This window comes from Leuciscus leuciscus, assembly GCF_965113295.1.
Source record: "Leuciscus leuciscus genome assembly, chromosome: 7".
NCBI classification, from domain to species: Eukaryota; Metazoa; Chordata; class Actinopteri; order Cypriniformes; family Leuciscidae; genus Leuciscus; species Leuciscus leuciscus.
This window is the reverse complement of record NC_138731.1, coordinates 15,007,787-15,021,189: the sequence shown is the minus strand read 5'-3', so window position 1 is coordinate 15,021,189 and position 13,403 is coordinate 15,007,787. Positions and strand designations below refer to the sequence as shown.

Genomic DNA, 13,403 nt, shown 5'->3' with positions numbered 1-13,403 from the left:
AATAAATAATAAAATATACGGTTTAAAAAAAAATTGTGCTGGGCAATAAATAATCGCATCCAAAATAATATGTGCACTGTGTATAATTATTTTGTATATATAAACACACACACATGCATATATTTAAGAAAAGTGTTATTTATAAAATATTTATATTTACCGGTATATATAATATAAATTATGTATAAACATATATACAGGTCTGAACTGAATTGCACACAAACTATTTATTTACAATATGCAAGGGAACCAACATATTTAAGGGAAAAAGCACTCGGGGAAAGAAGAGTACAAATATTAGCATAACACATTTTGCTTGAGTTTGTGGCACACAAACTTCCTCATTTCCACTGCATGGCGTTGTGTCAGGCCGGGACTGATACCTCTGGTCAGGGCAAGAGCATTCTGGACAGATACATTTAAAATATTGAATGTCACATAAAAGGAGTCATTTATATATTAAAAAAAAAATCTTACAAAAAGAAAAGCTCTGGCTATGAAGCTTTGTAATGCCTTACCAGTAGTACAAAGGCTCCACAATTGTTTCCATCTTTTTGTGACGCAGAGCAGAGACCACCATTTCTCCAGAATCCTCCCAATTCTTTCGTCTTTGTGTACCTCACAGCCATATACTTCCTGAGTAAATAAGTGGAATACATTCAATTATTTACAAGGTAAAAATGAGTATTTCTAATGTGGCCTAGTTCAACTTAAAGGGGACCTATTATGCCCCTTTTTAGGAGATGTTAAATAAGTCTCTGATGTCCCCAGAGTGTGTAAATGAAGTTTTAGTTCAAATTAGTTTTTTTGCAAAAAATATGAAGATCAATATGATGGCCGATAAGCAAGCAGAACTTAGTTCTGTTGGAGTGAAAATATGTACAGTATGACACTACACTATGATTAAAAAAACATGTACAGTAACATTACTCAATTTGTAAAAATCCTTTATCTTACCTCCACATATCAACATACACATATGTGACATTGTTTCCTAAAAATGAGTCCAGTACTGATACTTCCATATTTGGAACATCTGCTACCAGAAGTATCCAGTGATTGCCCCTCACATGGATTGGAAGGAAAATCCACTTCATTCGGGAGAACGCCATCTTAAGGAACGGGGGATAATTCCCCCAAAAATGAAAAATCTGTCATCTTTACTCACCCTTATGTTGTTTCAAACCTGTATACATTTCTTTCTTCTGCTAAACACAAAATATATTTTGAAGAATGTTGATAACCAGACAGTTGATGGTAGCCGTTGACTTCCATAGTAAAAAAAAAAAAAAAAAAAAAAGTCACTGACTACCGTCAGTAGATATCAACATTATTAAAAATATCATATTTTGTGCCCAACAAAAGAAAGATACTCAAACAGGTTTAGAAGAAAATAAGGGTGAGTAAATTACAATTTAAATTTTTGGGTGAATTATCCCTTCAACATAGCAAAATGTAAATATTGCAAGATTTACACTAGTCATAATCACCTTTTCAAACAGCCAGGCATCAAATCTGTCACGTTCCCAGAGCACAGGCATGTATGTAGAAATATTGAAACAGCGGTAGCCAGTGTTTGTTTCGATGTTGTTTTCGAGCGTCAACGTGTCCAAGTATGCATTTATCACCTGTGACAAACAGTAAAGAAACTTAGTTTTGAAGATTTCAACCTTATTCTTTCCTTTTGACCTATCATGATACTTAATTCTACCTTATCATTTAACCAGTGAGGATGTTTCAGAGATTCAAAATCACTGCTCTCTAACACCTGTCCACAGACGGACAATCTAACTCCACTGTCTACCTCAATCTCATGCTTGCTCAGCTCTGCCAGAAATGTCTCAGCCTCTGTCAAATAATATCATATTTTAAATTTCAAAATTGCAATTGTAAATTGCAATAACACACCTAAACAATTTACATCAATATAGCTGCAGTATATTAAATTTATAACTTTAACATACTACTCACCTGGCAAATCTATTGCAGCAAAGTCTGTCAACAAGTTCTTCAAAAAACCAGACTGGTCCCCTGTGTCACGTACAACATAAAAAAAAAAAATTGCATTGAATGATGCATGTTAACATGGATGCAGACAGCAGTCCTTCCCATAGTAACCTTACCACTGTTTCTTTTCTCAATTCTACTTTTTTTGCCTTTCACCTTTCCTTTTCTTTTCCGGGTTGAAAGTACACGCAGTTTCAGCTTGTCATCTTGCTTACTTAGAAGAGGTAGTGAGTCTTCTTTTGGGACAAAGAATTTCATCTTTCCTGTAATTTCATGAATGACTGCAGTTGCGTTTAGCAACAACTCATGATCCACACATATAATAATAATAATAATAATTTAGCAGTTTAGCAACAACTCATGATCCACACATATGTATGATAGATCCTGGAGAATTTTTAATTTCTCTCGCAGGGCACACTGTGCAGTGGAAACTCCATTTGCCTCTGTGTCTGTCTTCGTACACTGAATGTCATGACAGTCTATGGCAACAGGATGTTCAGTTTTGTGTTTGTCATTACATGTCGGTGTGGTGCCCACGAGGCTATTGGCGCAGACAGTATCGTCCTTGTCAATCACTTCTTTCACCTTCAAATTTTTCTGACTTGACACAACATCCGTGTCAAGAGTGACATATGGACTGCTGATGTAATCTGGACACAATGAGTACCATGAGCTGTCAGTGTGTTTGAAAACAGCAAAAAAATGCTTGCAGGGTAAAAAAGTGGACTTAAAAGATCTGCATTCACATGACGGAAAACGGTCTTTGTCTCCGAGATCCACAGAGTACCATTCACATGATTGCTCACTCTGGACTTTATAAAGTCCCTTACTCTGCTCTTGAACTTGTTGGGAGGTATAACAACAAGCTGCCTCTAGGTTTTTCAGGCAATGTTGCACAAAGGTTCTTGGACGGTCCCAGAGGAACTCAGGAACATTAGCACTGTAGACCTTGTGTTCACTGCTGTACATGTAATTAAGTTTAGCGTATTAGACGAGCTGCTCAGGGATGAACTCAGTAACTATTATTTCAACCAAAGATGATACTGTTTTAGTACCCGAAATCTTCAGATAAAAGCTCTTCAATGAGTTGTTCATTGCTTCAGTGCCATTGTTTGTGGTTACAGACACATTAAATCCATGTGGAGAAAATCGTCTGCACCACCTCTGAAAATAAGAAAAAAGTAATTTAACACAAAGTAAAAAAAAATTACTTTCTGATCTCCCTTTACTGTCAATGTACATAAATGCATTACAATTAATTATAAACAATGAAACAAAACATAAAAAAAAATTATTCTCAAGGTGGCACTGTTGTAACCCCTACCTCTTTAATATTGAGCCAGCTTTTCTCAACATAGTTTCGAACTTCTGTATTACTCTTATACAAGACACTGTCCCTGAGCTTACTTGTTTCTGCCTCACATGTTTCTCTATCATGTGCAGAAGCTACACTACGAAGGAGGCCAAGAAGTTCACTGCGATCTTGATCAGATAGATGGTTCTTGCCTGCAACAGGTGCATTTCAATGCCCAATTAGTAATTTCTTCAAAATGTTACAACTATTACTATTTAACACACATGTAATTTCTAGCTTTGTCAAGTTCAATAAACTAACATTACTTTTTTTTCATATTATTTCTCTAATAATAAACATTTATTTGTAGGCAAAGTTCCTCAACATATAGCAGCTGAAGTTATAGGGAAAAAACTTAACGATTATAACAAATATAATTGTTTATCATTTCCCCTAATATTTTGTTTAATATCAATTACTGCAATGTTAATTAAAATACTAATTGTGTGTGGGGCAATTACATATAATTCTTAATGTAGACACATTTGAAATGAGCTGAGATTTGATTTCTGTATTATTGCAGTGCCCAAACAGTGAAATCTGAACTTAGCAGCATGGAAAACAAAATGATTACTCATATTAAATTGTCTGAGTTAAATGAAAAAAAAAAAACTGAGTTATGATACTGATTTGATCGTAGGGAAAAAAGGTTTAATAAGACAACTGTAAAAAAACAACAACAAAAAAACATGTAGGGCTAGACATTCCTGGTCCATCACCACATACATTTTGAGAGAGAGAGAAGAATACTTACTTTCCCTTGTCCAGCGAATCCAGGCTGGCTCTCGATGGAAAGAACACAGGTATTTGTGAGTATTTGGGAAGACCAATTGAAGTGCCTGGTATTCTTGTTCACAATAATCAGTCATGAAATAATTTGGATTCCAGGCATCATTCCATTTTTTTATTAAAGACAAGGCCTCAGAGATCGCCATGGTGGACTCATTCTCACAAATGAACTCTGCAACAGGTTTGTAGCCAACATTTGTCCTGACAACAACAAAAAAAAGTGGCAAGGCATATTTTGTTGTTCTGTATGTGGCATCCAGGAAAACCATGTCTCCATACCGTTTAAGAAGTCTCTGCTGTTCTTGGGACTGATGTACAAACAAAAATGTGTTCTGCATGGTGGACTCCTTTTCTTCACTATTCACACCATCACCATTTGGGATTTATCATCTATGATTTGGGCCTCTGAGCATTTTCTGAAGTAAAAATGTGCAGCAGGATCATCTTCTTTCCATTTATTCAGCTTTATTTCCAAATTAAGCTGATCAAGACCAGAGTACCTTCCTGCTACTATGCAAATGGTTTTGAATGGTATGGCTAGTTGGAAAGTTGGAAAGATCATGTGACTTTGGGAGGACGCAATCCGAAACTGAGAGTTCAGTGTTCACAAACTGCCGAAGCACTTTTTTAAGGAAAGGCACAGATGTAATTCCCAATGACACATAACTCTTGAATTTTTTTCTTCACAAGAGGGTGGATATTTCTTGTGTATCCACTTTCTGCCGAAATCTTGTGGTGTTGGTGTGGTGTTGGTGTTCTGTCTCAAATGGTAAGATGATGTGAATTATTTCAGATGACTCTGCTTCATTTTTCTGTAGAGCTGCTTTCAGAGTGTCCATGACGACTTGTTTTCTCACTTTTGAAGCTCCTTTCTCAATGCTGAATTTGTCGAATAAAAAAAATAAAAAAATAAATGCTTTGTAAGAATATAATTGATTGAAAGAGTTGCTAAACGAACAAAAAATTCTAATGGTTTGATGTATTTTATAAGAGAATATTCTCTGTAAACCCACTTGGAAATTATATTTATAAAATACATACATATATTGTAGGGCTGCCCCGACTAAAGATATTTCTAGTCAACTAGTAGTTATTCATTTAAGTCATTAGTCAACTTAGCCTCTTCCTGTTGACTAACCTTTGTTTGTATATTTGTTGGCATCCCAAAATAAATTTGAATTCAATGCATTTATTTTCAGGTTATACATTAAATATACGTCTCGTCCTTCGGATGAGACGTTAAACCGAGGTCCTGACTCTCTGTGGTCATTAAAAATCCCAGGATGTCCTTCGAAAAAGAGTAGGGGTGTAACCCCGGCATCCTGGCCAAATTTGCCCCTTGGCCTCTGTCCATCATGGCCTCCTAATCATCCCCATATACTGATTGGCTTCATCACTGTCTCCTCTCCACCAGTAAGCTGGTGTGTGGTGAGCGTTCTGGCGCAATATGGCTGCCATCGCATCATCCAAGTGGATGCTGCACATTGGTGGTGGTTGAGGAGATTCCCCCCTTCTATGTAAAGCGCTTTGAGGTTTCAGAAAAAGCGCTATATAAATGTAACGAATTATAGAATAAAACCATCAGTAGGTTAAAAAAAAAGTTGTTAACTTAATACAGAATATGTATTTTTTGCGTTTTAAAATATTTCTAGACAAATGCAATTTGGCTATTGAAATATAAGTTTCCCAACACTATTGTACAGAAGCAATGTAGCTTACCTTCTAATATACCTAATAAAAAGTTTGGCTGTGCAGCCAACTTTTTTGGTCGTTTGAATGTACATTCTCTTCCTTTTGCCGGAATATATATGCTCATCCTCTGAAAAGAGCTGAAATATATGCAAAAGTGTTAACAGAAAAGTATGCTTTTGAAAATTGTGCATTAGTTACCCTAAATGAAAAAAGATATCCCCTGAATCTTACCTCCTGAGTTTTGCAATTCTTTCGTGGATTTCCATGCTGACAGCAATGAATTACTCTGTTTGTGACAGCAAGAGGTACATCCTCAGAAAAATCTTCCACCTGCCAAACCAGACGATGCGGCCCCTTTTCTTTCTTTCTTTTATCATCAGACCTACAAATAAAAGCAAGCACTTAAAGACAAGAAATTGTAATAATCTTCAGTTCTCTAAAAGCAACCAAAACATCTCTTATTCTCATCCTTACCAAGCAATGAAAGACGTCAGAGTTTCTCTCTTGTGGCATTCTAGCACAGTGTTGAGGTCAGCTTTGTTGGTGATGAAGCCAGACACATGGGTTTTTGAAATGTTCAGTACATTAAAACAATCAGGGAGCCATTGTGTGGCAAAAGATTTAGTAAGGTAATCTGTAAAGAAGGACTAGAGAGAACATGGTGCATTTGAAGAAACTTTTGAACTTGAAATAGCATATTCTATGGTAATTCTTACCTGGAGTAATTATGGTCTGGTCTGCCATAATGCACACAAAACAGAAGGCCTAAAAAACATAATGTGATAACAGATTCTTACCATAGCATAGCCTGACGTTACATTATATGTGCTCTTTAAGTGAGTCTTCAATAATTCTATTATAAAGACTATATTAACAATAATATACGATACAAGCATCTTGAAAGAGACACCTATCATAGTATAAAACATTATTCCCAATTGTCAATATGTAATAACGTTTCAGTCCAAAATCATTCAAAATAGTTAAAACGTAATCGGTTACTAACGTAACCTCGGTTCTCTCTAGAAGAGGGAACGAGTATTGCGTAAGTTAGCTTACGCTACGGGTAAAGTCATATTTTCTCGAGATATGAAGCCAAAAAATTATCCTTAATTTTTATTCATTGTCAACGCAGTGCAGCAGCTAGCAGACCTAGAGCAGGCTATCTAGCGCGCTCATTGGCTGCTCCGCGGCAACTGCAGCAGCCTACCAGTGAGCCTGGCGTGACGTCACGCCCAATGAGGGTGCACGCGCCCTCACGCGTCACAGCCCGCCAGAATGGGGGTGGCTTAGCGTATAAAAGGAAGGCTCGGAGGCTGATACCCTGGTTTTCGTCGACTGAAGCGAAATGAGCTTGTGGCGCGAGCACGGCGGGTTACGCAATACTCATTCCCTCTTATAGAGAGAACCGAGGTTACGTTAGTAACCGATTACGTTCTCTTACGAGAGGTTCTCTCGTATTGCGTAAGTTAGCTTACGCTACGGGAACCCCTTGTCAACGCCGTGCGCACCTAGCATCCACTACATGAGTCCCAGGGGAAGCCCGGGGAACACTGATCAGTGGGAAACAGGTGGCCGACAGAGTGGGCCAGCACATGTTCATAAGCACACATTAGGGGGTGTAGAGCGGCTCGGCCGGTCTATACAGATACTGACACAACCCTTTCTGGTGCAGCTCAACCAGGAGAGCTAAATCGAGTAAGTAGCCCGCGCACAATAGTCTGGGCAGGGCATACACACGACTTAGACTGATAGAAGTTTAGCCTGCAGGGCGGGAACTTCCAGGTTATAAAACCTAACAAATGTAGAGGGGGAGGCCCAACCTGCCGCTGTACAAATGTCATGAATGGAAATCCCGCTGGACCATGCCCACGATGAGGCCATGCCTCTGGTGGAATGAGCCCGGATGCCCAAAGGGCACTGCAGGTGTTTAGACGCATAAGCTGCCGCAATAGCGTCTACTAGCCATCTGGACAGACTGTGTTTCGAGGCGGCGAGACCTTTGGTGCGCCCTCCAAACGAAACGAAAAGCTGCTCCGAGCGCCTGAAAGCGGCGGAGCGCATGACGTAATTCCTCAGAGCCCTGACAGGGCAGAGGAGGTTACTATCAACCTCGCTGCCGGATGCCGGTAGGGCTGAGAGAGAAATGCCTGCGCTCTGAAAGGAGTGCCCATCACTTTGGGGACATAACCATGTCTCGGTTTGAGAATGACTTTTGAATCATTAGGTCCGAACTCGAGACACGCCGCGTTAACTGATAACGCGTATAAGTCACCCACGTGTTTACTGAAGACAAAGCTATCAGAAAAATGGTTTTGAACGTGAGGTATTTCAGATCCACAGTGTCTAAGGGTTCGAAGGGATGAGCTTTCGGGGCCTCTAGGACCAAAGACAAATCCCAAATCGGAACCGAGGGGGGCCGGGGGGGATTCATCCTCCTGGCTCCTCTGAGGAAGCGGATGATGAATTCATTCCTTCCTAATGTGCGGCCGCGCGCCGAGTCGGCGAACGCTGCAATAGTCGCAACATAAACTTTGAGCGTGGAGGGGGGACCTGCCCGCGTCCAGCAGCTCTTGAAGGAAGCACAGAACCCACGAAACCCCACACGTTTGTGGGTCTAGATTTTTCCCCGTGCACCACTTGTTAAACACAGACCATTTTGACGCATAGAGCCGTCTCGTAGAGGGGGCTCTAGACTGCGTGATTGTGTTCACGACCCTTTTTTGGCAAATCATCGGGTATCCGTTGATTATCCACACATGCAGAGGCCAGCGCTCTGGATGAGGATGCCAGATCGAACTGCGGACTTGAGAGAGAAGGTCTCTTCTCACCGGGATCGGCCATGGGGCTGTGTCTGCCAGCGAGATCGGGGGAAAAACGTACAGCGGGACGCTGGGCCAGGCTTGGGCCAGCGCATCCTCGCTCTTCGAGAAGAATTTCGGGCAGTGGGCATTGTCGTCTGACGCAAAGAGGTCGACTTCCACTCTGCCGAAAAGGCGCCATAGAAGCTGGACTGTCTGGGGGTGCAGAGACCATTCCCCGGGGGGAACATTATCTCTGGACAGTCTGTCTGGGCCATCGTTCAGGTGACCGGGCAGGTGACCAGCCAGCGCTGAAGCGGGCGCATGCGCAGTAAGCCCAGCTGAAGCACCGCTGCAGCTGAAGCCATGTGGCCCAACATCATCTGAAATGTTTTCAGGGGGAAACACCTGCCTTTCTGAAAAGACGCGGCGAGATGTCGAATACGGCGCGCGCGCTGTGTCGACAGTCTGGCCGTCATAGCCACCGAGTCCAGTTCTATTCCCAAAAAAGAGATTGACTGACTGGGCGTTAATGAGCTCTTGGTCCAGTTGACAGAGAGACCCAAGCTTTTCAGATGGCTGAGAGTGCTAGTCTGTGGGATATGAGTTCTTCCTCTGACTGCGCCAGTATCAGCCAGTCGTCCAAATAGTTCAAAATTCGCATGCCCTGTGTTCTCAGGGGAGCGAGGGCCGAGTCCATGCACTTCGTGAATGTACGGGGTGCCAATGACAGGCCGAACGGGAGGACGGTGTATTGATATACCTGACCGTCGAAGGCGAATCTCAAGAATGGCCTGTGACGGGGTATAATCTGAATCTGAAAGTATGCGTCTTTCAGATCGAGAGAAATAAACCAGTCCCTCGGGCGAATTTGCGCTAGGATTTGTGTGGTTGTGAGCATTTTGAACGGCCGTCTCATGAGAGCTTTGTTCAAATATCTCAGATCTAATATAGGTCTGAGGGCTCCGTCCTTCTTGGGAACGAGGAAATAACGGCTGTCAAAGCCCGTCTCGGTCAGAGAAGGATGCACTCGTTCTATCGCCCCCTTGCACCATAGTTTTGCTATTTCTGTACGAAGCAGATGGGCTGCTTCTGTATTCACTCTTGTCTCGGTCCGTGCTCGAAAGCGCGGGGGACGGCGAGCGAACTGCAGCGAACAGCCCCGTTTCACAATGTTCAGCACCCATTCTGACACGCCCGGGATAGCTTCCCACGCTTCCGCATGCATAGCTAGGGGTCGAATGGCCTCTGGGTCCCGGCCGCTGCACTGCGTGGGATAGGGAACTCGTAGCAGAGAAATTTGCGCGGTGCGCGCGCTGTCGATGCTGGGGAACGGGAGCTCGCTGATAGCGATAACTGGCTGGACAGCACTCAATGACTCGGTCACTGGGACGGAGAAGATTTTGCAGTGAGAATCCCGTGACGCGAGAGCGGCGTGGGTGTTAATGTGTTTATCAGTAAGTGTGAGCGCTCGTGGGCGGGCACAGGGCTTACATTCATAACACGGCCAGTGTTGGGGAGCTTTATGTGATCTAACCCCCGGCAGCTGTGTGACAGAGCGGGCAGTGGGTAGGTGTGAGCACTGAACCGTGGGCACAATTCCTACGCTTATCACTCGAGTGGCGCGTGCCCGCTTTGTGAGAGTGAGCTCTGTGAGAGACACAGGGGAGATCGTGCTTGTGTGTAGGGGTGAGCACTGGGCTGTGGGCACATTTTTTACACTCAAAACACCGTCGGCGTGAGCCGAATAACCAGAATTAATACTCTTTTTCAGATTTATCTGGGTCGCTGTGCGAACGGCGTTTGTGTGCAGGCGAGAGAGTTGTGTAACTGACTCGTTGGCTGCAAAATACACATCTGCAGTCGCCTTTTTAGGTGACTGACAGCGCAAAATGCTTTGAAGGCTCATATGTTTAGACTCTCATAATTACTCGAGCACCATCATAGGGGCGGGTTCACTTTCTGCATGTGAGAAGCTGGCCGCGAGCTCGGAGCAGCGAACAGCATAACATTTTTCTTTTTTTCTTTTTTTGCCGCCAGAGCCGGAATCAAACACGGGTCTCTGCCACTGAGCCACAGGGGGAGAATACATAGGCTATCGGTTCGCGCGAGCATATGAGAGAGTGTCGTCATGTTTCGTGTCAGCGTTAGCTTGCAGGCGTGCGTGTATTATAACAGGCTCGTTTACTGCAATATTAATATTTCCAGCCGCCTGAACTCAGAGGGGACTGAGAAATATGTGAGAATTGGAGGTTGGCCCGGCCTCAGCGGGGCTACAAACACTCTCTCTCCTCCTTTCGCCGGTGAGTGAGTTACGCGGGGTGCTGAACATTGCTCGTGACCGTCCGCTCTGACATCCCTTGAGAACGGCGCAGTTTGCGCGGCACAAGCAAAGGGAGAGAGCGCGGGAAGCGGGGCGAGTAGCCAGAGAGCGTCATCATGTTTTGCAGGCGTGAGTGTACTATAACAGGCTCGTTTACTGCAATATTGATATTACCAGTCGCCTGAACTTGGGAGGGGACTGAGAAATATGTGAGAAATGGCAGTCAGTCAGCCTCGGCGGGACTCACGCACTCTCGTTTCTCCTTTCGCCGGTGAGTGACGGGCGCGGGGGGCGGTAGCTTTCTTGTAACGTAAAGAAAAACTAGCCCCGTGACCGTCCTCTTCTGCGATCCCTTGTGAGCGGCACAGTCTGCGCGGCTCGAACAGAGGGAGAGAGCGCGGGAAGAGGGGCGAGTAGCCAGAGAGCGTGATCATGTTTTGCAGGCGTGCGTGTACTGTAACAGGCTCGTTTACTGCAGTATTGATATTTTCAGTAGCCTGAAGTTAGGAGGGGACTGAGAAATATGTGTGGAATGGAGGTAGTCCAGCCTCGGCGGGGCTAAAACACTCTTTTCTCCTTTCGCCGGGAGACGGGCGTGGGGGGTGGGGTAGCTTTCTTGTAACGTAAAGAAAAACTAGCCCCGTGACCGTACGCTTCTGCAATCCCTTGTGAGCGGCGCAGTTTGTGCGGCTCGAACAGAGGGAGAGAGCGAGCCCCGTAATCGTCCGCATCTCTGACATCCCTTGTGAACGGCGCAGTTGCGCGGTTCGAACAGAGGGAGAGAGAAAGCGGGGAGTGGTGTGAGGCATTTGAAACAACGCCTCGTAGGAAATTTCTCTTTTAGAAGCGAGAGTATGTGTCGCAGCGGCGAACACACACACAGCAGTAAAAGGATATGACGCCGGATAGCGTAGCAGGCAAGGATGGCTGAAGGCGGCGAAGAATCGTCCAGCTTCCTCAGGCGCTGTCCTCTGCTTGCTCTGTCGCTTGCTTCGACGGCAGCGGCTTCTCTCAGAGATCCAGCGATGCAGAGAGCTTCGCTGAAGAGACGAAAATCAGGGTATCAGCCTCCGAGCCTTCCTTTTATACGCTAAGCCACCCCCATTCTGGCGGGCTGTGACGCCTGAGGGCACGTGCGCCCTCAATGGGCGTGACGTCACGCCAGGCTCACTGGTAGGCTGCTGCAGTTGCCGCGGAGCAGCCAATGAGCACGCTAGATAGCCTGCTCTAGGTCTGCTAGCTGCTGCACTGCGTTGACAATGAATACAAATTAAGGATAATTTTTTGGCTTCATATCTCGAGAAAAGATGACTTTACCCGTAGCGTAAGCTAACTTGCGCAATACGGGAGAACCTCTCGTAAGAGAACTGAATCTTACAACGACTAAAACACCAGTAAACATTTGATGAGACATTTGATCAAAAAGAGAATATTTAAACAAACCGTTAAGCATTAAAGTAGTAAAGTCATTCCGTCATTGGCAGTAAAATTTATATTAATGTTATGTCAGTAATGTTACTCCGTCGTTTCGCGGTATTTCCGGAGCAAACCATAGACAGTAAAAGGAAGGAGCAAACAAAGTAAACTGCGCATGCTCCATGACCTTGCGAACAAACCACGCCCTCGTGTTGTCGTCAGACTCGAAACCCCAAGTATTTCGGCTGTTTCTCAAAACCAAGAATGCAAAGAACGGACTTGTGTTCTTGGGGAGAACGCTCTTGCTAGTTGTTCTTGGAAGAATGAACTCACAAGGTGACGATCACATAGAACGCTGTTGACAGTTTGAGACGATGTGTTCTTGCTGGTATTGCGCAATAATACCCCCGCACGTCTGCAGTACCGAAACATAACGCGATTTAAATAATGGTTTAAACGGGTTAAATAACGGGTTTAAATAACCCAAACATAACTCCTTCCTCGAATGCCGAAATGAATGCTGGGATATTTCTGCCGTCAAGTTCACACAAGTTACCAACCGCTGCATCCTCTGTAAAATGGGCGTGTCAAGAACACTTCCGGGATTTTTAACCGTTCTTGCCAAAATGCAAACTTGTGTATTGGGACAGTACTTGGGCAGCGAATGATGACGTTTCACAAGTTCACAAGAACACAAGTACAGACAAGAACGCATATTGAGAAACGGCCTTAGTCTGAGCCCAACACTTTATCTCTCTGGAACGCTCTATAGCAACAGTTGCCCCCATGACGTGACGGCGCGGCCGCCATTATGGACTGAAAACTGAAGGAAAACGCCGAAAAATAATGGGAGTCAATGGCACTGAACCAACTTAACATAACATAACATTTTTCTGGCCGTCATATCTAAATATGAAAACAAATTAAAATACATTAATGAGGATGACCGACGTTAAATTACAGAAAATGTTACGTCTATGTGTTGGTTATGCATGGCCTAATTACCCTTAGGAAAATA

General features: G+C 43.7%; 1 protein-coding gene and 1 long non-coding RNA gene across 2 annotated transcripts; both read right to left on the bottom strand.

Moving 5' to 3' along the window:
• Positions 1–272: 272 nt before the first annotated feature.
• Positions 273–2,255, bottom strand: LOC309502469 (uncharacterized protein). Its single transcript, XM_082174839.1, has 7 exons — positions 2,124–2,255; positions 1,972–2,031; positions 1,712–1,848; positions 1,491–1,628; positions 958–1,112; positions 519–636; positions 273–405 (listed from the first exon to the last, which is right to left on the bottom strand). Exons 4-7 carry the CDS (start codon positions 1,539–1,541, stop codon positions 298–300), a joined length of 432 nt encoding a protein of 143 aa, XP_082030965.1. The 5' UTR covers positions 1,542–1,628; positions 1,712–1,848; positions 1,972–2,031; positions 2,124–2,255; the 3' UTR covers positions 273–297.
• Positions 2,256–5,853: 3,598 nt separating this feature from the next.
• Positions 5,854–6,455, bottom strand: LOC309502276. Its single transcript, XR_014207221.1, has 3 exons — positions 6,320–6,455; positions 6,077–6,227; positions 5,854–5,982 (listed from the first exon to the last, which is right to left on the bottom strand). It is a non-coding gene; the product is annotated as an uncharacterized lncRNA (long non-coding RNA).
• Between the last annotated feature and the right edge of the window lie 6,948 nt (positions 6,456–13,403).